This window comes from Asterias amurensis, chromosome 13 (genome assembly GCF_032118995.1).
Source record: "Asterias amurensis chromosome 13, ASM3211899v1".
NCBI lineage: Eukaryota > Metazoa > Echinodermata > Asteroidea > Forcipulatida > Asteriidae > Asterias > Asterias amurensis.
The window spans coordinates 6687631-6714598 of NC_092660.1; the positions used below are offsets into that span (position 1 = coordinate 6687631).

General features: G+C 38.4%; 2 protein-coding genes across 2 annotated transcripts; one reads left to right on the forward strand and one right to left on the reverse strand.

Moving 5' to 3' along the window:
* Positions 1 to 282: 282 nt before the first annotated feature.
* Positions 283 to 22991, reverse strand: LOC139946096 (ubiquitin-protein ligase E3C-like). Its single transcript, XM_071943699.1, has 22 exons — positions 22703 to 22991; positions 19432 to 19556; positions 18859 to 18912; positions 18312 to 18539; positions 17275 to 17387; positions 16629 to 16783; positions 15689 to 15839; positions 14971 to 15206; positions 14377 to 14522; positions 13672 to 13853; positions 12916 to 13002; positions 12270 to 12424; positions 11148 to 11362; positions 10572 to 10679; positions 9618 to 9791; positions 9048 to 9189; positions 8028 to 8272; positions 6795 to 6916; positions 5921 to 6110; positions 5296 to 5452; positions 4683 to 4813; positions 283 to 4072 (listed from the first exon to the last, which is right to left on the reverse strand). Exons 2-22 carry the CDS (start codon positions 19495 to 19497, stop codon positions 3902 to 3904), a joined length of 3228 nt encoding a protein of 1075 aa, XP_071799800.1. The 5' UTR covers positions 19498 to 19556; positions 22703 to 22991; the 3' UTR covers positions 283 to 3901.
* Positions 22992 to 23264: 273 nt separating this feature from the next.
* Positions 23265 to 26966, forward strand: LOC139946419 (PAT complex subunit Asterix-like). Its single transcript, XM_071944060.1, has 4 exons — positions 23265 to 23454; positions 24368 to 24464; positions 25897 to 25994; positions 26595 to 26966. The coding sequence occupies exons 1-4, from the start codon at positions 23399 to 23401 to the stop codon at positions 26662 to 26664; spliced, it is 321 nt and encodes a 106-aa protein (XP_071800161.1). The 5' UTR covers positions 23265 to 23398; the 3' UTR covers positions 26665 to 26966.
* Positions 26967 to 26968: the final 2 nt, after the last annotated feature.

Sequence of the window (26968 nt, forward strand, 5' to 3'; positions counted from 1 at the left end):
TAAAGATTGATTTATTCAGTTGGTCATCTTCATAAAGATTGATTTATTCAGTTGGTCATCTTCATAAAGATTGATTTGTTTAGTTTTAGAGTGGAAATCCCGACCACAGCATCCGTTATTGTAAACCAAAAAAATCCATAATGTTTTTCTAAAAGGTTATTAACTTTTACACAAATCTATTCATTTTACCCAAGACATTTTTTAAACAAAATTCAAACTGAAGTATAAAATCAACACAGGAAATCCAATTGCTTGTTAATACAATAATATAACTTTTATTTCTTAATTTATAATTTTGTACAAGTTTTAACAAACAAGAATAGTTGCATCAAATACAAAAGTGTTAACAAAAATTATTTACTTTTGTTCAGTATAGTATTTTCAAAATGAATGTAATAGAGTTCATTCAATAAATTACTCAAAGTCAGTAAAAGTCATGACAAATTATCAAGCGATTTCTCAAAGGAATAAGGTTCCTTTCACATTTCTTGTATGATACCTTCCCCTTGAACATTAAACAAGAAATGTTGACAAGTCGCTAAAAAGTTGTTTAGTAAGAATACAACGATCGGCATTATCTTCAATTACGCGCTAATCCTCCAATCAGATTCGCAGAATGGATTGGTGATAAAAACCTATATTGCATGGCTAATATCACTACCTGAACCTCGTATGTTCTATGTCACGCGCCAAGTTTGCTTGAAGATAAATACATTATCACACGCGCGCTCATGGAAATACAGAAAATAAAGCGCATCTGCATTCCAACTCGGCCTTCGGCCTTATTGGATATGGGACGCAGAAGCGCTATATTTTCCGCATTCCACTCGCGCTTGTGTGATAACTTGTAATATAGTTTCATCATGACTAGCTTCATGTCACATATTTTCGGTACAAAAACTTTCAAATCTTTACACTACATATACCTTGGCTTGTATCAAATCAAACATTTGATTTTATTCTTATCTACGATATTATTTGTTACTAAACAGTATAATGTTCTCTACAACTTTGGACATTACCTAAACAAAGACGGATTAAAATTGAGAACAGTTTTACTCCAGGCAGACCAGTCAGCCTTCCATTCCCTCTCATAACCCCACCAAAGTAATGTCTTTGTGCCGCCAATTGCCCCCACTCCCAACTGAAAATCTCTTGGAATGCCACTGCTAGTCGTAGTGGTACATCACAAAGAAAGTAGTCAAACTCAAAGAATAAACCTTAGTTTCAGTGCAATCTTTGCAGTGAGTAATCAATCAGAGAAGTGACAATTGGCGGAGAGGTATAGCGTTCTAATTCCCTAAGAACCTTAAATGAAAATGACAATTTTGGATGACGCTGTCAGGAAAAGTTGTTTAAAAAGTGACAACTTGGAGTCATACAGTGGAAAAAACAGTGGGACAAGTGTCCTTGTGTATTAGTTTTAGAACTTTTCAAAATAAACAGGTTTTATCGGACAATCCGGACAAAATTTTCACTTGCCACAAAAAACTTCAACCCAACCATACTGAGATATTCATTTGGGATTCATTTGGGTCATAAAAATTCATCCACCATGTGAATGCAAAAAATAAACATTTAAGTAATTAACATCATGTCTATAAATACTTTGATAGTTAGTGTTTGAAATTTAAAAAAAATTGCCAACATATTGCTGAAAATATATAAATATGACATAAAAGAGTTTTGACAAAACCAAAAACATTTTTGTAAAACACTCTTGTAAAACACTCAAACACAATAATCATCTCTGCATTATTGGTTTTAAAATTATATCAAAAAGTAATGACTCATTAACAGAACTGGCATCCGATTGCGTACAAAAATACATGTCAGTGACTCAATCAATTAATCAATGAACCAATCAACCAATCAATCAATCAATAAATACTTTCTATAGACTGTTAATTTGAAGAATTCAAGAATTGTAAGGTTTTCAAAACCTTACAAGGTTGTTCATACCATACACTGAGACAAATCCTATTGCTTGAACACTGAATTCAGTATAACCCAAGCCAAATGGTCTTTTTGTAATGGTGGGAGAAACTGACAATATTTAGGTGCTTTATGGTTGGCAAACAGTGACTTTGTACAATGTGCCTGAGCATCAGAATTCTCAAAACTCAACAAGGCTCTAGAGTGTTGTGCTTCAGGAATTTGGGCCACCATATCAGCTAAAACTGGTTCAGACTTCAGAGTTACTTTGCAGAGCAGTTTGGTCTGCAGTTTCCAGTACTTTTTTGCTCAAAAGTTATTGATGCACAATAGTTTAGTCTGCAGACTTTTCCTCTCTAGAGTTGATGTTGCAGAGCAATTTGTCTGCAAAATTTCAACCTCCATAGTCGACTGTACAGAGCAATATGGTCTGCTGAGCTTCAACCTCCAGAGTTATTGGTGAAGTGCAGTTTGGTCTGCAGGATTTTTCACTCCAAAACAGTTTGGTCTGCAGAGTTTCAACCTTCTTAGCAGATGATAAAGACACTGGACACTATTGGTAATTGTCAAAGACCAGTCTTCTCACTTGGTGTATCTCAACATATGCATAAAATAACAAACCTGTGAAATTTAAGCTCAATTAGTCATCGAAGTTGCGATATAACTATGAACGAAAAAAATCTTTGTCACACAAAGTTGTGTGCTTTCAGATGCTTGATTTCGAAAATTACTTCTTTCTCGAAAACTACGTCACTTCAAAGGGAGCCGTTTCTCACAATGTTTTAAACTATCAACCTCTCCCCATTATTCCTTAATACCAAGTAAGGTTTTATGCTAATAATTGTTTTGAGTAATTACCAATAGTGTCCACTGCCTTTTAACAGGTTTGGTTTGCCGAATGCAGAGCAGCAAAGGTCTCCAAATGCTGGTAACAGCTTCATCTGAAACCCTCCTCTAGAATCGTTGTTGCAGAACAGTTTGGTCTGCAGAGTTTCAACCTCCAACGTCAATGTTAAACAGGTTTGGTTTGCCGAATGCAGAGCAGCAAAGGTCTCCAAATGCTGGTAACAGCTTCGTCTGAAACCCTCCTCTAGAATCGTTGTTGAGGAACAGTTTGGTCTGCAGATTTTCAACCTCCAACGTCAATGTTAAACACGTTTGGTTTGCCGAATGCAGAGCAGCAAAGGTCTCCAAATGCTGGTAACAGGCTCATCTGAAACCCTCCTCTAGAATCGTTGTTGCAGAACAGTTTGGTCTGCAGAGTTTCAACCTCCAACGTCAATGTAAAACAGGTTTGGTTTGCCGAATGCAGAGCAGCAAAGGTCTCCAAATGCTGGTAACAGCTTCATCTGAAACCCTCCTCTAGAATCGTTGTTGCAGAACAGTTTGGTCTGCAGAGTTTCAACCTCCAACGTCAATGTTAAACCGGTTTGGTTTGCCGAATGCAGAGCAGCAAAGGTCTCCAAATGCAGGTAACAGGCTCATCTGAAACCCTCCTCTAGAATCGTTGTTGAGGAACAGTTTGGTCTGCAGATTTTCAACCTCCAACGTCAATGTTAAACACGTTTGGTTTGCCGAATGCAGAGCAGCAAAGGTCTCCAAATGCTGGTAACAGCTTCATCTGAAACCCTCCTCTAGAATCGTTGTTGCAGAACAGTTTGGTCTGCAGAGTTTCAACCTCCAACGTCAATGTTAAACAGGTTTGGTTTGCCGAATGCAGAGCAGCAAAGGTCTCCAACTGCTGGTAACAGGCTCATCTGAAACCCTCCTCTAGAATCGTTGTTGCAGAACAGTTTGGTCTGCAGAGTTTTAACCTCCAGCAGATTTTTGTGGTTTAGGCATTCTCACAACTGGCTCTGCTTATATCGAGAACAAAATACCTGTGTGAACAGTGTTTGCTTTCACTCTTTTATTGCATAAAGCAGTTAGGTACGTAGAACGCTGTGGAATTAAAAAATTCCAACAACTAGCTGAGCTCAAATCCTGCTTCTGAGTCAATAGCGTATAATAGTTTGGTCTTCAGAGTGCTGTCATCTTTAAATTCAGGCAACTTCAGAAGATTCATACAAGTGCTTGCCGATGGAAGACGCTCCTCATCGCTTCCCCCGTACTGGATGCAGAAGGGTGGATACAATTCCTAAAATTGACCCCAAAAAAAGAAGAAATTATACCTTTGAATACGCAATGACCAAACACCCTTATAGTATTATTGCAGCCATCTTGGTCATATTCCCTGTTCACTTAAACTAAATGAATACACAGCACCAGACCATTTTTAAGTCCGTTTGGTAACATGGATTTGTACTATACAAGATGGCTCCCGACATTGATTGTACATAGGCCAATTCTCAAAACCCACTGGTTAGGCTTAAGTTCTGGCTCAGGAAGTGTCCGCCTGGTTTCAAGTCCCAGACCGAACCGTAGCTTGAGCTGGAACTTAAGCCAAAGCCGTGGTAGTGAAACTGGTGAAATATTTGTGGTACTCACACAGCCTGTGACTATTTCAAACCTTTTGCTCAGCAGATAAATTTGTCCAGCAATGTGTACTTACATCATTGAATAGATGGATTACACATGGTGTCATCAACCGCCATATTTGATTATAAACAATGGAAAAGTGCAGCCAATGATAGCCTTTTATGCGTGCACATTTCACCAAAGATGGTGGTCAATGGTGGCGATTGCAATCCATCTATAGTTTTATGATTTGGGCTCCATTCTACCCATCAGAAGGAATGCATCCTTACCTTAAAGCCAAGGAGTGGAGGTCGGGAACAGCTGGTGACAAACTTGAGTAGACCTCGCTTCTGGTTGTCATCCATGGCATCAACAACCTTCCAGAAGTTCTCAATCAGAGGATGATCAACCGTGTAGCCACCTAGAGGGATTATTTAAACAACAATAAGTAGGATTTAAAACTTTGCGTGGTGGGAGAACAAGTAGGTGAACTTTTGCGGTAGCAGGCCTGATACTTCACGCAGGCAACAAAGGCCAAAGGATACTGCCTTGTTGTCCTTCAAATGCTTAAGAATAAATATACAATTTCCTGATAGGGTGTCCTTTACCAAGGAGAAAATCCCTTGGTTCCCTTGCCCTTTCAAACACAAAGCATACAGGCATGTGGTAGTACCATGTGTCAATCTCTCTTGAGTAGTGGTGGTTCTGGTGAGGACACACTGAATCCTTACCCACTCCTAATAGGTTTCAGTTTAGTTGTCAGTTTTAGCTCCAGAATGGTTTTAGCTCCTTTTCAGTCTTGTTATTGGCTTCCAAATTTCTATGAGAAGATTTGAAACCAAACTCTATCTACATCAAGGGGCTAGTAGAATCTTGGGTTTTATGAGTGTCCCTCTGACATACCTGAGTAATTTGTGTTTCTTTTGAGATCATCCACGTCGATGGGAACCGAGGCTCCAGAGATCAGGACCTGTAACTCTTGATGATCAAACATCTGCAGCCACTCGGCATCAATCACGTTGGCTAAACCCTGACGGAATGCTAGAATGTGGGGACGCATCTAAAGACAGAAAACAAGGAATCAATCTTTGAGGTTTGGCGAGTTTCAAGGAAGGTATAATAATAATGCAGTCTTATATAACAAGTATCCACCAATACGGTGCTCAAGGCACTTGAATTAAGAGAGACACTTTTTAAGAGGTTCTGAAGTTTTTATGAATTATAAGACCAATTTATGTAGCACCTTATAAGGGTTTTACAAAGTGCTACGGCGCACTCAACAGCCACTGCCAGAAACACTGGGCGGACCCCTTCACTTAATGATACTCAAAGTATCCTGGGTTCTTTTACAAGCATTACAGAACACAAGGGACCAACGACTTTACGTCCCATCCGAAGAATGTGGCATTAATGGTCAAATGTCTTGCATGAAGACACATGTGTCAAGACCAGGACTCGAACCCACACTCTGCTGATCAGATACAACAAAGCTTGAGTCCAGTGTGTGCGCTTGAACTGCCCCCCTTACCTGTTTATTGAGTCTGTAGTCGGCCATCAGGTGAATGTACTCAATACGATTGCTTGCAGTTACTGGGATATCATGACCTCCAGTCTTTAACTCATACACACGCATCTCCCCAAGGTCATTATCGACTACGGTGAAGTTCAGTCCAAGCTCGGTAATGTCTCCTGTGTAGTCCTTCAAGAACAGAAGATTCCTGTGTTTGGAAGTCAATAAGTAATCAAACAAGGAAACAATATGTTGGGGACAACAATGTGAGTATTCGCTCTTGTAAGAAGTGGTGGTTCTGAGAAGAACCGGAACTGATAATTTGTCAACTCCACTCATCCTGCCTTTACCACACACTGACAAACCCCCACATGTTTGTAAATTCTGCTAATCCAGGACTTCTCTTAATTCTCCCACTGTTTGGACTTTTTTTTAAGCCCGTCCCTATTGGTTGTGTACATGAACATCCTCGCTCTGTCAAACACCTAGCCTTTTGTAAAGACCTTCTTCTTGGCTTATGATCCCAAGTGACTTGAACAGGAGACAGCCCACACACGCAGGTGGCGAAGCCACGAGGGCCTTTTCCAACTTATGTGCGGTTTTAAATGTTTTTCTGTATATTTTTGATTTTGGATTTCAAACCAATCATTTTGTATATTTGTTAATTTGTATCATTTGTTAATGTAGGCCGACCCTCTGACCCCCGTCGCTTCTAATAGGTTTGGAATTTGTCCACCCTAAGGGTGCAAGTAATATTTTAAAGGAAGCGTTCTACCATCATAATTGTCTTCAAGCCGGGTAAGTCTAATCTGTGGACAGGGTGTTTTGTGTTGTATAAAAAGTACCCAAACCCTTTAAAGATAGGGTGGAGCAATGACTAAACTGAACCTACTTGTACATCTCCGGATCCAGAGAGGCAAGATGGTGGATGTCCACATCAGCGTGTTTGCTCAGCAGCTTAGTCAAGAAGAAACTGGCAAAGGGAAGCTCCACTAATAGATTCTCATACAGTACCTGATATTTGAAAGAAGGAAGGTAGACAAAATACAAAATCAAAAGCAGTTCCAATGTTGCTGTTTACAATACTTGATGGGGAGTTTACAGCCTGGGCTCAATGGACCCTTCCCATGAAATATGCTAATTACATTTACGCATGCGTGCAGACCCTATTGGTTGGCAAACGCCATAGAGTTGTGCACTAAGCAGACGCGCAATCGCGTCTGCGTCAGGCAGCCATTAGCCATGTACAAAACAGCGCAATTTTCCCTCATTTTGCCAACCAAAATGTTAGTGCGCATGCGCTGTGTGCAATTTACATATTTCATGGGAAGGGTCTATTTCATAGAGCTGCTAAAGCACAAAAAGTAGCTAACCACAGCAAAGGTCGTGGGTTTGAATCCTGCCCAAGTAATGTGCCTGTGATTGTTTTCACAAAACTCTGGAAATTACTCAGTATAAAGTCCTAATACACATTGGTGTACATGAGTAAAACAAAATAGCAAATCACATGTACAATCTGTGACTGGTATCCTGCTCAAGTTTTCTGAGCAGAAACTTTGTAAGCACCTTTTCTGCTTAAGCAGCTCTAAGACCCTGGTCGAATTATACAACTTCCTATGTTAAAGGGTGACTGTCGAAGAGCTGCCAACATCTGTATCTTGCAATCAGTGAGGTTTTATACAACAATCGGCGAGATCATATAATTACATTCAGCATAATATGGAAAAGGTTTCCATAATCAGGGAGGTACATGTATTACATTTGTTCATCAGAACGAAAATATATCAATTTATATTCAGGGAAATTTCTGCAGAATCAGGGAAAGTTTGCAGCTGAGAGTGAACATTCCTGTAAAACTGCTTGCATGCCTAAGTTCCTTCTCATTCTAGAACGACAATCTCCGTCCCAGATGTTACATTCAGGAGGTTTACAGATCCTGTACATCACCAGAAATACAAAACTACAGGTTTGGACAAAATGTGAGTTGTTTATTTCTACCTCATTGGTAACTTCTTGACTTCTTTCAAGAAATTTTGAAGGCTCATCATGAAGGTTTGGAGAAAAAATGAAATCTGGAAAAATCTTGTGAGATCACAAGCCTATTCAATAAAAGCCCCCAACTTACCTTGCCCAGCATTCTCCCAAAGAAGTAGTAATGTTTCTGGTAGTCTGGCACCAGCTGTGAAGCCTGTGGGTTCGGATACAGAAGCTCATCAGCAGAAGACTTGAAGAAACCTCGGTTTGGATCAAAGGAAGACTTGAGGAGCTGAGAGAGAAACTCGCGAGTCAATCCTCCTCCATCGATTCCCGCCTCTTCAAGACCCTGGACATTTCTCATGATAACTCGCAGCTTCTTCCTGAGATTGGGTTCTGCAAAATTGCAACAAATGAGGAAAAGGGTGTCAAGTTAGATTGATTTTTAACCACAAAGCTTACTCGTTACAAATGATTTTGTCACTGAATACTGACCAGGTCTCAAATTTGAGGGAAAAATCCTTGTGGCTCAGAATCTTTACTGGACAAGGAGTTTATTTACATGACCAGAATCAAAATGAAAAGAGACTAGCACTAAAATGAAAACAGCACAGTTTTATCATCTTAACCGCTTCATTTAAACAAACCACCTTGAGAACATTTATCTCTTCTGTTTTATGGGCGAAACTCGACCAGATTGAAAGATATCTGTGAGACTCAAAATCAACATTTGAAAATCATTTTTTTGAGACAAAAATGTTGAATTGAAAAAACTAAAACCACCGGACTTGTCCAGTCTTGAGCTTACATGCCTGAAATCACCATCCTTGGGCCAGTGGTCAAGTGTAAAATTCTAGCCCTGCTGGTGCCTGGATTTTATAGGTATCTGAAAAGTTGTCACCTTGTTCTCAAAGAACAAAAAAGGAGGATGAACCTTCTAGTTAGCAGATTCTAATGGCATAAACAAACACTGGTGACCAGTTTGTTGGACCACTCATGCATTAAGCACACAATCTCACACAACAGAAACCTTTTATTGACAGGCATATTTTACAAAACTCTATTATTACTGTCAAAATTTCATTTTAGAGCAAATTAAATCATAAATAATGCCTTATTTATTATTTAATTTGACTAAAGTCACTATTGAGGCTGAAGAAATGTCTCTTACCATTTTCTGGTCTAAGGCGATCGTAGGCATCTTCATAGATGTAGTTCCTCCTGATATTGATGTCTATCGTTCTACCGGCAATGAATCCAGCAAACTCACCCTGGTTCTCTTCCTTGTCTCTATGAATCCAATCCCGGAAAATCTAATCAAAATCAAAAAATGTGTATAATTATGACATTTATGACTGAGTTTTTGGTATAAAATAAGCAAAATAACAATTCGTTGGCAGTACTTTGTAATTATGTGATCAAGACTGGCCTCTATCACCAGTGGAGCTCAGGGGTCTAGTGGTTAAGTCATCTCTCTTCTAGAATGCAGGTAGGGCTCACATTTGACACTGGACCGCAGGCCCGAGTCCTGTGATTTTAGTGTCAGGGCCAGTAAACTTTGACAGGATAAGTCTGTTGGTCTTGTGTTTTGAGTAATATCACCTCACCTTGTTTTACATAGTTAAGAATCTATTTCTCATGGGATTTGAAAATACTTTTCCTTTTCTTCTGAATATCAAAATGGTTGAAAAAGATAAATATTTAAAGCTGATTAAAAATCAAATTTTCATTTGATTCTTACCTTAACTCTGTCTTCAAATGGGACTACGAAGGGCATTTCAGCCAGGATGGTCATCTTCCGGGTCTCATGGGTGGACATTGGGGGTGGGCCTTCTTCAACGGCCATACTTGACCGCATGAAGTGAAGCCGCCGTGGACGGAATGCTGGATGGAAGTGACCTCCTGAACCTTTCATCTGAAGATATATTAAAAAAACAAAATACAAAAATTTACCCCCAAAAATATACTTTTTTTTAAATTAATTTAACTGAATGTACAGCGAGGCCACAAGATGGCCCTATTAGGGATTACAGGAACACGTTGCCTTGGATCGGACGAGTTGGTCTATAAAAAGCGTTTGAAACCGTTTGTTATGAAATGCATATGGTTGGAAAGATGTTGTAAAAGAAGAATACAATGATCCACACAAGTATCACTCAAAATTGCATGGTTTTAATTTAACGTCGCGAACTAACAAATTTGACTCCCATAAAAGGCTGACCGTGTTAGTTGACAAGGTAAAAAGAAAACCAAGCAATTTCGAGGCACATTTGTGTAGATCATTGTATTCTACTTTTACAACATCTTTCAACCATATCAATTTTATAACAAACAGTTACAAATGCTTTTCAAAGACCAACTCATCCGCAAGGATAAAGACAGGTATTGGTTTTACAGAACCAGTGATTTCATTGGATACAATAATTTGATTGGATAAACGTGCAGTGACGTAAGCACATCTGTGTTTTGATTAGTCCGATGTGATGTTTGGCAGCTGCACGTTCAGTTGTCTGCATGCAGCAGCCTGCGTATACAAATCTACGTAGGATTTGACTGCGAATCTCCATGTGAAATGAAGGAAAGGTCAAAGGTGTTTAAGCTAGCAGTACCTATTATTTGATTTGACGACAATAATAAAAGTACATAGTAGTTGCATGAGATATCTACATAGGATTTCAGTTTCTGAATAACTTACCCTGTTATCAGTAAAAACATTGACGTGTGAAGCGAGCCAATGGTTTGGTGGACAGAATGGCTTCCTTGTATCTCGATCATGAAGCTGTTTCACAAGCTGGGCTGTAACCTGAAAAACAAAAAACAAAGACAAAGATTTGAAATTTGCCCCCAATTTTTTAATCACATCTTTCAATAACTATAACTTGGCCCAATTTCATATTGCTGCTTAAGCAAAAACGAGGGCGCTGAATTTGAAACAAGGTCTTCGGAATGTTTTCTACTTGGAATGTGTTTATCTTGGTTTTTAAATCCCAAGCATTCTCGATGGTTTTTCTCTTTATGATGTAATCGACCAAATTAGCACGTATCGGTATGCAAATAGTGCGTATATGATCTGCTTGGCTATGTTTACACCATGCGTTGTGGTGTGCATGGACGACCAGCAACCACAAAGTCACAAAATAAGTATAAGGCTGATTGGTTTTTGGTATTCATGTTCAGGCACATGAAAGTAGCAAAAACTTGTTAAACCATTTTATGAAAATATGTAAAACAGATCCAGAAGACAAGTTTTTAAATATCCTTAAGAATTTACCTTAAAAACATGCATCCATGTAGAAGCCACATCAGAGGATCTACCATGGGCCGAGACACCAACGCTTGCCATTGCTCTGGTGTAGTCCTTGGTGACAGTGGGTCTAGTCTCAGGGTGGGCGCACTCAATCATTCCAAGACAAGCATTACGTAATGAAAGACTCATGTGTATTAGTTCATCCAGTCTAAAGGGCATCAGGCTGTGATGAGCTTCACCTGATGGGTCAAATGGGTTGAAGGAAAGAATGACAAAGCATAATAGACGAGGACAAAATTTCATAAAGCCTGTATTAAGCACAAACAACTTGCTAAGCACAAAAAAGTATTGCTTAAAACATAAGTATTGTTTGAAGCTTTCCATGGTGTAGAGAGATAAGCAGAAACTCTAAATAAATAGTTCGACGTTTCGAACAGTATACAGTATGCTCTTCTTCAATTCTCCTGAAGAAGAGCAGAGTATACTGGTCGAATCGTCGAGACCCAACCGGCTCTTTTCAGAGCCAACACTCACCCTAAGAGATCAACACATGGTTGTACCTGCAAGTTTACCATTTATTTATAGTTTCTTCTTATTGCTTAAAAGTTAACCAGACAAAATTACATTTATTTTTCCATTATTGTGACTGGTGCCCTACTCAATTTTTGCTTTGCAAAGAAAGTTGCCAAGCAGTATTTTTTGCTTAACAGCTTTTTGAAATTGGGCCCTGGGCCAAGGGCCCAATTTCATTTAAGCAGAACATTTTGCTTAAAAATTTCATGCTAAGCAAACATATGTAAGAAACCAGAAATCAGTTTAAATTTAAATTGCAGTGAGGTGTTACTATTTAAAATCACAAGTTAAATCACTGGCTTCAAGCCTGCGGTCCAGTGTTAGTTTCAGGCCCTGCAATAGACCCTTCTCATGAAATATGCTAACTACATTCACGTATGCGCACAGACCCTATTGGTGCACAATAACGTCTGCGTCACACAGCCATCAGCCACATACAAAGCAGCCCAATGGTCCCTCATTTTAGCAAACAAAATATTAGTTCACACGCACTATGTTCAAATTACATATTGCATGTGAAGGGTCTATTGATAGAAGTTACTGTAGAATGCCTCTCAGGTTCCTTAACCTTACCTCTTGTATCACCATGGAACTCTGCATCATGCAGAGACAGGAGTAAATGTCCAAACAGAGAACAGAAGACAGATAATAGAGGGATGATACGATCACTGTCTGTGGACGTCAGAGGGAAGCCGCTGGATAACATCTGAATCAAAGGAGTCTGAGACCTTCAAGGAAAAACATGGGCAGAAAAGTTGGTATCTATTCAGGTTTTGTGAATGTTGATTACTAAAGCTGTGGTTTAAAGACAGTGGACACTATTGGTAATTGTCAAAGACCAGTCTTCTCACTCGGTGTATCTCAACATATGCATAAAATAACAAATCTGTGAAAATTTTGACTCAATTGGTCATATAAGTTGCAAGAGAATAATGAAAGGAAAAACAGTCTTGGTGCACAAGTTTGTGTGCTTTCAGACAAATAATAAAAGGCTTCAAGTTTTTAAATATTCGAGTGAGAAATGACTTCTTTCTGAAAAAAATACGTTACTTCAGAGGGAGCCGTTTCTCACTATGTTTTACACTATCAACAGCTCTCCATTGCTTGTTACCAAATAAGTCTTTTTGCTAACAATTATTTTGAGTAATTACCAATAGTGTCCATTTAAGTGGCTGTTTAAAGTGGACCCATAAGACAATGATAGTGAGTTTATATTCACCCTGTAACAGCCGGTGTAGAAACTGACTTGATCGCCTCCCAAAGATGCCTCAAAAACCGCTCATTAAATGCTAATAAATACAACAATCTGGGTGAAAGAAAGAACGAGGAAACCCAAGGTAAATTTATCAATGATCTATACATTGGTAGGCCAAAGAACTGAGACAATAGTTTATACTTAACACAACAGTTTTAATGGGAAGTCACTTTTAAATATAGAAATAATAACATCTTGTAAATTTCTGTTTGATGTATTTTTAAACATATTTGATGTTGGCATGTGCAATTCAGTTTTAAACTGCAATACATGCTTTATTATTAAACCATTTTTTAATTGAATTGAAAATATATTAACCATTAGATTCAGAAAAGGAAATGAATGTTTAAAATTTCCTGTGCTATGCAAGGTAGTCTTTTAGTCTTTGAGGGGCAACTTGACAACTTGCTACTGCCACCGCCAAATTAACCAACTGGGTCTGCGCATCAACTCCAGCAAAAAAAAAATATCCCGCCCCAAAAAAGTTTGAGAATAACTCCCAAACTAAGCATGCTCAAGAGAGATGCAGTTGAGATACAAATGTACCTGACAATTTTGGAAAAACCTAAAGAAAAACTGGCTCAATACATTGTACATTTTCAAAAAATGTATACACTGTGTAAAATGGATGCAGTTTATGTAATGACACACTAACACACCAACAATGCATGCCACATCACTTTTAACAAAACAACATTCTGAGAGAAACCAACGTCTTACTTTGTTCTTGGCACATGAAGCTTATGTTCCACCATGAGTGTATGACAGATGCTACACAATGCTGTTAGGACCGAGACGTCACTCTTAGAGACGGCAGTCAGAAGCCAGTTGACATGGTCAGCTGAGTTCAGGGTCTGAAGACAGTGATCTCGAATCTCAAACAGAGACGAGGCTCCCTCGACCTAAGACAGATTAGAAGAATCCAAGGCCACATATAATGAAAGGGTTTGGGTACTTTTTGTAAGATATATAACACAAATGTCCATAGATTTACATTAAACTTACACGGTTTAAAGATAATGATGGTAAAAGGATTTGCTTTAAAATATTACTTGCTGTGGCGCTGTAGTTTTTGAAAAATTAATAAAATAATTTTGGGAGAAGCCTGTTACACCCTGTTGGCATTTTTCCTGCTGTAAAAGTTTAATAGTAATGAAGAGTATATAATAAAATAAAATTTCCTCCTATGGGGGAAAATTTTCAGTTATACGTTGAATAGCCACTGACAGGCACCCCTAAACAAAGATAATGACAAAGTAGGGAGACTGCCAACATTAGGACTAGATGGCTTAGTTACTAGAGTGCCGCAACATTAATCCGGAAGGTAACAGGTTTAAATCCCGCAATAGTAAATTTATCTTTGATCAACCCAAAATTCATAATTTTTAAATTAAAGAACAAGAAGTAAAACAAAGGTGACTGTACTTGATTTTCCATTACGTCCATATCATCTTCCGAGTCGGAGTCATCGTCATTGCCATGGAATCGACGATCACTGGTCCCCGGCAGCATGGGAAATATCAGCTTGATGAGGTGAAGGTATCGCAGGATTTCATCATTATGAAGAGTTGCTATAGCAACAAGATAAATTGCATGAGAAACAAATCAATTATTGGTTATTGCTTAAATATGTCTAAAATTGGTGTGATTGGAGTCATCAAAGAGTACAGTAACCATGGCATTGGCTCAACCCCAGATGATTGACATCCAGCCTTTTATTCTTTGAGCCATTTCATTTCATTAAAAAAAAGAAAATTGCCTAGGTTTTATAGGTTGTTATAGGCCACAACACGCCACAAACAATAAACCTGGGAAACCACAAGTCCCGAAAGTGTTTAATATACAAGTAAGACTTCTACACTCTATTGGAGAGTCTGGCTGGTTTTACACTCAATCCACAGATCCTTGTATCACCTCTAACTATCTCATAAATGATTAAAATAATGAACCGATTTGTATTGGAAAAGATAAAGTCTTCTAAAAAATTGGATTAAATATTGTTTAAAAACATCTCTGTACCTAGAAGTGGTTTCACTAGAGTCATCACAGAGTACAGTAACCATGGTGTTGGCTCCACCCCCAGATGATTGACATCCAGCCATGTATTCTGATTGGTGGACACAATTGCTTGTAGCAGCTGGGTTACTGGAAAGGCAGAAGGGGATTGGCTGATGGCTGGCAGGAGGAAGGAGTTGATTGGCTCGGTGAATTGGAGACAGAAGAGTTCTTTGCAGAGTGAGCACAGGACAATATTCCTAAAAGTGAACGAAAGAATTTGGGAAGTTCACATTTGAAAGAATTTCCCATCAAATAAATCATTTACAGAGTTTCTGTCCAATAGTTATTTCGGACAAATTTGGTTTTACATGTAATGCTATTATATCTAAAGAAAATTTGTTTCAATTATTTTATAACTTGTTTTGAACAGTTTTGTAAACGAACAATACTTAAATTCACTTATTCTGGACTCTCAGAAAAGCGAACTCAATAAATGTACTAGCAAATAACCAATGAAGAAGACAAGGAAGGATTGTTAAGTTTTAAATGTGGGAAAACCCACACAGTCACAGGCAGAAACTGATAAACCAACCCACATAGTGCCCCAGATGTGATTCGAACCAGGTTCCCAGAAGTGAAAGACGAGGAAAGATACCACTAGTCGACCTGAACAATACAGTAATTCTAAGAACAAGTTTGCTAGATTTAAAGACAGCCACTTGACCTTTGACCTCATTACCTGCTTGTCGTCTCTTCTTGTAGTCTCTTGACCAGCCTAGTTGGTCTCAGTACTAGTTCTAAGGCTGTCTTAGCCAATGTTGGTATATTAGGATATTCCATTCCTGGTGGTAAGCGGTCATCGATAAGAGCTCTGAGATATCTGTAGTAACCTGGAGAAAAATGTATTGAAAAGTTATTATACAGGATTGGCAGCACAGCTGAAAAAATTGTCACAGACATTGCGTCTTTTGTGTGATCAGCCATAAATGAAATAATAAGCCTGTCGAAGTTGAGCTTAATCTGTTGTGTGAGTCAGGAGGAAATAGTGTAAAACAATGCAGTGTTCAGGATGTAAGAACATTGTCCTTATTTTCGGTTGCTACAACTGAAAACAAGATTTACACAAGAAGTCCAATTATACTATGGATATTGTTTGAGCAGAAAGTATTACAAGTCTGGTCAGGAAATTTGTTAAAACGATGACTAAACAAATCTTGAGATTCTTATGGACTGGAAACCAGGTGTCTGTGTTGCACACTTTCATTGATTTGGGTATAATCAATAAGACAAAAGAGTGTCCTTGGGCAATGAATCAGGCACACCATAAGATGTAAACATTGCTAAGGGCAATATGATCTTATAGGGAGTCAGTCAACATACTTGCGGGAAAAAGTACCTCTTACTATGACAAAAATCATACCCACAACTTATCCTCAATAATTTACCTATTATGTGTACACTTTTCTACAACTTAAGCCTGGCTCGTACTTCCTGTGAATGTGAATATGAATTTGAACATCTTAAGGTTGCAACTATTAATTGAGCTGTGCGAAACACTCGCTTCGAAAGGAGCCCTGTGAGGTCAAAATTTGTATCCCATCCGCATTTGCAGGAAGTATGACCTAGGCTTTAGCATGGACTAGTTTTTAGAAGGTGCCTTGGGGAAACCTTAGACTTACCTTGCTTTACAAGGTACAGAAGAATATCACGCACTGCTTGGCTTATCTCTGTCTCTGTGATGCTTTCTGATTGGCTAAATACCCTCTCATCGGTAAATACTTCAAGCATCCTCAAAGGCATAGCGATGGGTACCGATGAATTGCCCCTTAACATTCTGGCAAAAAAAATTACAATATTTCTTTCATCCTTCAAAAGCATATTTTCTTTAGTGACAGAAAAACTACAATGAAAAACTGCTAAATGGTAAAACAAAATCTGAGATTATTCTGATCATCAAAATATTTGACTCTAACTACTCATTTTTAAAGAAATAATTATTTCTTCCAGCTGCCATATTATTTTTTGTTCAAGAGGTATTTTTCTTCATTAATTTTCAATTAAAAAACGCTAGACCGCTGCACTTGTTCAGACAAAAGTTTACTGGTCCAACACCAAAACTAATGGACTCAGGCATGTGGTCCAGTGTAAAATTCAGGCCCTGCTTTTGATTTAGACCGAGACCGAGACTGAGTCTTCAAAATTCAAGACCTGGAAACAGCCGAGATCTCAACAAATTGGGTCTCAAAACCGGCTCAATATCAAAAAAAAGTCTCAAGATCTACAACACTGATCCAAATCTAATTTTTCAAGTCAAAATAAACTTACCTGCAGCAAAGCAGCAATAATCTTCTGATTTGATGAATCCATGTCGACCGGTGATTTTTTAACAGTTCTGTACAAAGACTTTTCTGCTTTAATATCACTTGACAGAGAACAGTCTGAAAAGAGAAGTAAAAAGGGTTCCACATAAGTAAAGATTGGAGACTGAAAGGGTGACCATACAGACATTACATCAAGAACAAATCGTACAAATTTTCAAATTTGTATGAAGTATTGCATTAGTCTTTCTTTAAGGCTTCATGAGAAATACTCAGTTAGGGTTGGAACGTCAGTCCATTAACGTTTTTTTTGCAACCTCAAATGTTGGAACAAAACTAAAAAGCAAAACCATGTTTAAAGCATCAACACCGAAACATAACAAAAACAGCACTAAACTTACTAGTTTTAATCTACATGAAAATAAATTTTAGATTTAAAATATGATCAAATTATATGAAAAGTGACAAGCCATCTTCCCAATGATAAATAAACAATACCACAATAGATACATAAACCATACCAACATTAAATGACAAAGCCATTAAGTGATTTTTCATTTCCTCTGGAAAGAGAGACCAAGGTAGACATTGGTTACCAATACTGGCTTGAAATGATTTTAAAGCTTTGCTTCTGACTTATCAATGTATCCATGGTATTGCCCCAGTTTAAATTCAAAGCTTAGCTCAGGAGTACAAATCTGCGATCTTCACATAAATCCCTTCTGACTCCTCCAGTTATCAAAACCAAGTCGTACGGTTCCCGCTCTTTCCAATATGCAGCAGTTCAGTTATGGAACAGTCTTCCAGAGATTGTCAAACAGGCTGAGACATCAGAACAATTCAAAACCCAGTTGAAAACATATCTGTTTACTTTGTACAATAATTGTTGGTTTTCTTTTTACAGCGCAGAGGGACCTCACAGTGATGTGCGCTATATAAGAATGGTTTTATTATTATTATTATTATCAAATAAACACCTAGGATTCTTGGCCAACTTCTGTGGGAACAATTCAATTATCTTTTGTTGAGTTTTCAGATTCTTACCAATCTCTGTGAATCAACACTTTCTTTGAAGAACAGGACCAGATGACTCTGCAGTGCTAGTAATGTGTCAGGATCTAGGGAAGTGGCTGTCGAAGCACCCCCCCCTTGGACCCGCCCCATCTGAACATCCCACTGCCTCCTTAGCTCGGCCTTCAGTCTCTGTCTTGACAGTGAACCACGGAGGAAGGATTGTATTCTGGTTGCACTCAGCTGTTTATTTCTCTCTTCCTGCAAAAAGAAAATAGAGATCAGTATTTGTAGACTTGCCTCAATACAGTGTATGCTGGTCCAGGGGTTGATTTCACAAAGAGTTAGGACTAGTCCTAAAACTTAGGACTAGTCTTAGGAGATATTAAAAACGAACGACTAGTCCTAAGTTAGGATGAGTAACTCGTCCTTCGCCAGCATAGTTGTATTTTATGCCTTTAAGCAAGTTTTTTTTGCTTACAGGCTTCATGAAATTGGGCCCAGATATCTTGGCCACCAAGCAAAAGAAGTTTAGTCTTGCTCTTCAGACAGGGCACTTATGACAAGACATGTTCCTTACCTGTCTCTTTTTTCTCTCATCTTGATTTCGCTGAAGGAGAGATGATGTTGGTTCCTAAATCAGAAATAAATGCAACAAAGTGGATAATAAATTAGTTTTAACTAAAGTTTCTCATCAAACTGTGCATTAACATATTTGCCATCAGTCATTTCATAATCACATCAGCCCTGGAATTTCATCTTTTGAGTGAGCAAGGCCATTTTCAATATGCAGAGGGCATTTCCGTTGTAAAATCTTTAAGTCTATGCGAAATTTTGAAAAGGCACCAAGGTCAAGACATCTGTTACAAGAAGACTTATTATGCATCTTTAATTTAATTCTCGTTACATCAATGGGGTTAAAAAACAAAATAAGGGATAACTTGCCGTCTGGCGCCACCACCTTTTCACTAATTTTTACAAAAAGGGATATCTCAATGAGGTTAATTAGATACTATATTATTTTGAATGAAAAAGTGGTGGCGCCATACCAAAACTTTTCCAAAATTAGTTTGGTTTTTACACTTTTACAACGACAAGTGAATCTAGCAAAGAGTGGAGGGACTTTGAAAAGTTCTGCCCAACTCCTAATTACCTTTTTACTGGCTCCTCTGAGGGACACCACAGGACGTCGTTTGAAATCACCTTCAAAACTGTACATCTCTGGATCTCTGATGAAAGAACAATACCTGTACGTCTCTTGATCTAATGATCTATTACCTAATACAGAAAAACAAAGCTAAAGTGAATGAAACGGCACCATTATTTAAAGAGCAAGTATTTTATGAAAAACTCATTTGTTGATACTTTGCTAACCTAGGATCACTGTGTTCCATTGTCGCATTGGAGACATTGGTATTATTGTAAAACTTCCTTATCATACAGATCATGGAGCAAGGAACAGAAGGAGTTACAACTCCAGTCTTAATCCCCGAAGCTCAAATTAATCCGATTAACGCTGCATCTACCTCCAGTGGAAACACTATGGATGTTGCAGTGCTACAGTGCGTGCGCGCCATTATGAGTGAACGGCGTGCAAAGCAAACGGACAGCACGCACATGCACTGCAACATAGTAACACCCCTTTTACAGAATGGTTTAGCCCAACAACAAAATAATGCATTTGCAAAGCGATGCGACAGGTTCAAAATATGAACCTGGGAATTCGCTCTGGGATCTGGTAAGTTTTTGTCCATTTTTTCTTCGAAATATTTCCTAAATGGTGTTTTGAGTATTATGGCAGGCTGCATTAGATATTGTGGATTAAGTTCGTACCCTCAGAATTTGTGTCATGATGCTTGAAAGTGGTAAAAATGGGGCAAATCTGGTGACAAGCTGTCGAAATTGTACGTGTTGGACCAGATCAACCGTTTCCGCTCGAAACAAACTCGTAACTCGTAAACTCGTGAGGAGGGTTACGTTATCGCAACTAGGTTAGTGTTAGTGTTAAACTTAAAGCAAATTGTGTCCATTATTGCTATGGCATGTATGGCATTTGCAATTACTGAACAAAATGAACTGTGAAATGACTGTTCTATTGTTCGTTTTTAAAGCCATTGGACACTTTCGGTAAACAGTATTGTCCAAGGCCCACACTTTGTGTATCACAACTTCTATATAAAATAACAAACCTGTAAAAATTTAGACTCAATCAGTCATCGGAGTCGGGAGAAAATAACGGGAAAACCCACCCTTGTTTCTGCACATTTCATGGCATGCATGTGTTTAAAATAAATCCATAATTCTCGATATCGAGAATTTATATTGTTTTAATGTTTTCTCAAAAAGTAAAGCATTTCATGGAATAATATTTCAAGAGAAGTCTCTCACCATTACCTTCTGTGAACCCTGTAAGTGAAGTTATTTGTAAATCTGTGACATTTTGTTTTGGAGTAACTATAGAATACAGGTACACTCGGAGCTCTATCTGCGCCTCCGCGGAGGCGGAGTCGCGGTCACGTACGTTTTAAGTAACTTGGTCGTAGCATGGAGGAAGAAAATAGCTCTTTACTACTTGATTGTATTGAGTGCGATTGATGAATACAGCAGATAAAATGTTAGGGTCGTAGGGAGTCAATGTGTGACGTGAGTGGTGAGGTAGGTGAAGCAGCCGATAGAGGGCGTTTTAGGAAGACTTGCATTTGATGCAATCGTGAAGATTGGGAAGCTGGAAGCGTGGAGGCGCGGAGGCGCGGAGTTGACAATGGCCGATAGAGGGCGTCTTTAGGAAGACGAGCATATGATGCAACCGTGAAGACGGGGAAGGTGGAGGCGCGGAGGCGCAGAGTCGCGGTGTTGGCAATGGCCGATAGAGGGCGTTTTTAGGAAGATGGGCATTTGATGCAATCGTGAAGACGGGGAAGGTGGAGGCGCGGAGACGCGGTGTGGAAAATGGCCGATAGAGGGCGTCTTTAGGAAGACGAGCATATGATGCAATCGTGAAGAAGGGGAAGGTGGAGGCGCGGAGGCGCGGAGGCGCAGTCGGGCTTTCTTTCCCTTTTTTAAACAATCCTCTAATGGGGTCAAGTGTATGAGGGCAATATTAATAATTGTACGGAATTCGGGCTTTCTTTCCCTTTTTTAAATAATCCTCTATTGGGGTCAAGTGTATTAGGGCAATATTAATTATTGTACGGAATTCGGGCTTTCTTTCCCTTTTTTAAATAATCCTCTAATGGGGTCAAGTGTATTAGGGCAATGTTAATAATTGTACGGAATTCGGGCTTTCTTTCCCTTTTTTAAATAATCCTCTATTGGGGTCAAGTGTATTAGGGCAATATTAATTATTGTACGGAATTCGGGCTTTCTTTCCCTTTTTTAAATAATCCTCTAATGGGGTCAAGTGTATTGGGGCAATAATAATAATTGTACGTAATTCGGGCTTTCCATTTCCCTTTTGTTTAAACCCTCTAATAAGGTCAAATGTATGAGGGCAATATTAATTATTGTACGGAATTCGGGCTTTCTATCCCTTTTTTAAATAATCCTCTATTGGGGTCAAGTGTATTAGGGCAATATTAATTATTGTACGGAATTCGGGCTTTCTTTCCCTTTTCTTAAATAATCTTCTATTGGGGTCAAGTGTATTAGGGCAATATTAATTATTGTACGGAATTCGGGCTTTCTTTCCCTTTTTTAAATAATCCTCTATTGGGGTCAAGTGTATTAGGGCAATATTAATTATTGTACGGAATTCGGGCTTTCTTTCCCTTTTTTAAATAATCCTCTATTGGGGTCAAGTGTATTAGGGCAATATTAATTATTGTACAGAATTCGGGCTTTCTTTCCCTTTTTTAAATAATCCTCTAATGTATTAGGATTCGGCCTTTAATTTTTTCCCTTTTGGAAATAATCCTCTTTTGGGGTAATATGTAGTACGGCAATATTAAAAGTTATTAATTATTTGTACGGAGTTCCCATAATTATTTAAATAATCATCTAATGGTCTTGTGAATTATCGTATAAAATAAATTGACATCACAGCGCAGTTGTGTATCTCGAGCCTAATGAGGGCGCTGTTGTGCATCTTTCAGAGTGCCCCCTAGGTTGCCAAATATTTATAGTTAAGCAACAGAGCGCGACCTCAACTCCAGTGTACTGTGTACGTATGAACGTCACCGCGACTCCGTCTCCGTGGAGGCGCAGTGGAAGCTTCGAAGTGTACCTGCATTCTATAGTTGTGCCTTTGTTTTTGTTTCTGTGCCTACCGAATCGAACTGTAGAAAGTGTCCAAATGGCTTTAAACAATAGCAATTTCAGCAGTTGCATAACACTAACAATTGAATTTAAATACGTGAATATCAGGTACAATAAACACACACATTACAAATGTACCAAACAAAAGTATTTTAAACTTTATCACTTACTATTTTGTTCAGTAAAATCGACTTCTCGGAGATTCAACTTCTCCTATGCTTCACCACACACTCACAACAAATCAGCTGTTTTCAAGTTAAATTTAATTTTACTGTTTCTATAGGCTGCAAAAACTCATCTCTCAATTAGTACACCATCAACCACTCACGACATCAGTAAAAGTGGGTTATCCGTAAAATATCTAAACATTTTAAAACCAAAGTGCAGAAATTTCTGGAACGATTTTCCTGATACAGATGTGTTTTCTGCAACTCATCGTTCTTCTTCATGCGTTGTGCGTGTGAGAAATTGTTTCTTTTCCCACTCGTCGAGTCGCCGCCTGCTATTGCTAAAAATTGCGGTGTAGTTTGTTTGAAAACCAGACTAAATCTTTACACACTGGAGCATAAACGTTCGGTACCAACAAATGAACGATTTTAAGTTAGATGTATTTAAAGTCGTTCCCCATAAAGACCCTGCCTTGAGCGTGCATAGTACACTATTTTAATTGAGGGCGGTATAAAAGAGTGCTTGGACGGTTTGAGATACAACTAATGAATCCCTTTATTTATGTTACATGCATTTTGTGCTGGTAATCAGTAAAGGGGCACAATTTTGCAGAGAATCTACCTTGAAATGACGTGATTATCCTGGTGAAGTTGAAAAATAAAAGGTTTTATATACTTCCAGATATATAGTAAATTAATATGTCATCCTCACAAAATAACTCTTCAGACGTGAAGCGTCCTAACAAGATTGTAAGGTAAGATTTAAAAAAAGAATTGGTTGGGACTTTTAAGATTTAAAAGACCCTACACCTCTTTGCGTGTAACATTGTCATTTCGTATCCAAATACAAAAGAGCTCATGTTGTTTTTATGATGTTAATATGGAATCGGAAAAGTTTCCGTATGGCGCCACCACTTTTTCATTCGAAATAAAATAATATAGTATCTAATTTACCTGATTGACATATCCCTTTTTGTAAAAATGAGTGAAAAAGTGGTGGCGCCATACGGAAAGTTATCCATGGAATCCGTTAATATTGTGATATATCGTTGACTAAACTAGCCTAAATGATTGTTATATCGCGATATACTTTTCTGTTGTTATGTCGCTGTACTTAGAGAGTCTTAGCATGATCATGCCGGTTTATATTATAAAAAATTAATCGCCATATTTGCTCTTTTTCTTTGTTGCCCTTTTTTGATTAATTAAATAGGGCAATTGCCAACGCAATGCCAATGGGAACCCTTTCCCCTCCTGTCAACACCTGGCCCTACTCCTAGAACTATTTCGGTTTCGTCCGGCTATCGTCTCCCGTAACGGGAGACGATAGCCGGACGAAACCGAAATAGTTCTAGGAGTAACCTGGCCCTACCCCCAGTAACCCCCCCCCCCCCCCACGCTCCAACCCATCCCACACCCCACTTAACCTCCCCCTCCATGGCCTCTTTATCCTTTTTCCTCCCCTTTCTCCACATCGTACCTCTCCACATGGCTGACCGTTCCACCACCAAACTATCCCCCGCCCTGTCCCACCATACTTCCACCTCTGGCTTCCCTCATCTCACCTGATTTTTGAATCACCTGGGTCAAGCGGACTGGCTTGCGAGGCATTTATTATGTTTACCAAAGTCCAAACACAACTTTTCTAGTTTCCATTATTTGATGCAGATACAAAGCCCCTGAAGATGCCCCACCAGATGACCCAACGGCTGATTACATGAACCTGCTGGGAATGGTGTTCAGTATGCTTGGCCTTATGATGAAGGTCAGTGAACCTAGATAAACCTTTGAAGCTTCAACCAGGAAGGAACCTTAACCCCGAGGAGCCTACATCACATTTTGAAAAATCTCTAAAAACGGGAATATCACTAACAAAAGAACTAAGCATCACTGGCACATTCATGCTACATAAACACATACAGCACGATCTGTCATCATACCTTTCACTTTTGCTTTACCCAAGGTTTTAACAAATGACCAATTTCCTTAATGAAAAGGTTTTTTTCTCTGAAAAAAAAACACTGATCGGAAACGAACACTTACAAAGCTCTGTAGTCGGTCGGCCACCAAAATCTACCAAAACTTAGCAATGTAATACTAATAGCAGTGCTGTAAAACTAATTCTCCCGACCATTGTACTTGTAGACTTAAAGGCAGTGGACACTATTGGTAATTACTCAAAATAATTATTAGCATAAAACCTTTCGGTTTTGGCGGAGCATGTTCAAGTTTAGAACTTGAGGTCTCGAAATCAACCATCTAAACGCACACAACTTCGTGTGACAAGGGTGTTTTCTTCTTTCATTATTATCTCGCAACTTTGATGACCGATTGAGCTCAAATTTTCACAGGTTTGTTATTTTATGCATATGTTGAGATACACAAACTGTGAAGGCTAGTCTTTGACAATTACCAATAGTGTCCACTGCTTTTAATAATTATGAAAAGGTTTGCAAAAAAGGCACACAGCATATGATTATTATTATTATTCTTATTTATTCGACCAATACAAACAATTCATTTACAATAGCACAAGACAGAACATTAACGGAAAAACAATTAAAAAAAGCAAGAAATAAGGACAATAAATACATAATTAAATAAAATAATAAATAAGGTTAAATTAAATTAACTTAAACAAATTATTTGAATAAGAAAACAAAAGCAAAAAATAAACGCTATAAGAGGGCGGCTGAGGGGGGAGCAGGCAGGAGGAAAACAAAACCAAATGGGAACGACAACCAGAAGGGATAAAAAACAAGGACAAATCATGCGGGTCAGGCGTAACAAAAGTAAACCAAATTAATGTTGCTCGGAAGCATGCTGCCCCACACATGATCAATATGCAAGTTGTTTCTCCAATGTTTTACAAGCATTATAAGCATAGCATTTTGTGTTGAGTTCTTAAGTTTACAGCACTCAAGCATGCATTGCAATTTATTGTGTGTACACACTTCAGGACATTTGGGGACTACTCTAACAGTTCGAAAACAATTCAGGGTTTTTGTTTACTGTCAAATGCTCAGTAGATCCAAACCGGAGTCACAGTTATTTTCTAATTAAAAAAACTAATTTGAAGACAAGTTGACTTGAGCGGTATTTGACCACTGACCGTCTGTCTACCCAGTCAGTTTGCCTTGTGGTTTATAACTTTATATTTGAATAATAATACATTACATATTTGTGTCTTTCCGTAGATGAAGTGGTGTGCCTGGATTGCAGTGTTTTGCTCCTTCATTAGTTTTTCCAATACAAGATGTACAGAAGATGGCAAGCAGATGTTTAGTAGCTTCATGTAAGTGTACACCAGACTTAAAATTCCCCAACTTAAATCATCCCAACATTACGGCTGGGCCAATTTGAGCCATTAACCCAGATCAAACCTGTCACCAACTCCTGGGGCTGATACAGGGTTACCCTCATCACAGTCTCAAGAGATGTAGGCATGGGTATCATCCAATAGGAGCCTATTTGGTAGAGTAGAATGCACTACCGTACAAACTCAAACACAGCTGAGAAATACAATACAAACTTGCTGCTTTGTAAGAATGTTTAAATCAAAGAAAATGAATAAACCTAATTTAATACAACAACCAAAAACTTGTCAGCTTTTTCAACAGATTGCTGGATCGGCCTCTCTTCGGGCAAACTGTGGAGCGCACACTGAATGATAAATTGCACAAATTCAGACATGGTCTAAAGAAAGGCCTCTTGGTAAATGTTCCCCATGTTGGGAACACAAACAATGAGACAATGCTGGACCAGATAAAAACACAGATTTAAGGAAACTTCTTTTGGTTCACCTTATTTCCCCACCCCTTTTGCTCACTTTGTGTGTACTTTTTATCAAATCAGTGACAATGAAACTTATTTGTTTGTTTTGTTGTCGTTACAGGTTGTCTATTTCAGCTGTAGTAATGTCCTATCTGCAGAATCCTCAACCGATGACGTTACCATGGCAATAGAAAGATTTGTTTCCTCATTAAATACTTATTCTCTAAATAACTCATCGATTTGTATTTACCTTTCCAATATTGACTTTACAAGTCTTGCAAAGATTAAAACTTGTGGAATTTTTGAGTACATTATTTTGTTTTCTAAAAAGGCAATCTACGTTAGAACTCAAGGTTACCACAACATTTCAAACATGCGCAACACATCGTATTGTCTGTGAACTTGAAAGGTATCAGAAAGGTTTCTTATAATTTCTGAAAATTTCTATGGGGTGCAAAGGTTTAGATGTAATAATTCAAATTGAATTTTTTTTTT

Bases quoted from the DNA above. Each gene is read 5' to 3' on its own strand.
- LOC139946096 (XM_071943699.1), bottom strand. From the start codon at position 19,497: ATGTACAGTTTTGAAGGTGATTTCAAACGACGTCCTGTGGTGTCCCTC. The intron at 9,190-9,617 runs GTAAGAATCAAA...GATTTTGATTAG, and splicing joins CATTTGAAGACAGAGTTAAG to ATTTTCCGGGATTGGATTCA. The intron at 5,453-5,920 runs GTAAGGGGGGCA...TTCTGTCTTTAG, and splicing joins ACTACAGACTCAATAAACAG to ATGCGTCCCCACATTCTAGC.
- LOC139946419 (XM_071944060.1), top strand. From the start codon at position 23,399: ATGTCATCCTCACAAAATAACTCTTCAGACGTGAAGCGTCCTAACAAG. The intron at 24,465-25,896 runs GTCAGTGAACCT...GTCTTTCCGTAG, and splicing joins TGCTTGGCCTTATGATGAAG to ATGAAGTGGTGTGCCTGGAT. The intron at 25,995-26,594 runs GTAAGTGTACAC...TTGTCGTTACAG, and splicing joins CAGATGTTTAGTAGCTTCAT to GTTGTCTATTTCAGCTGTAG.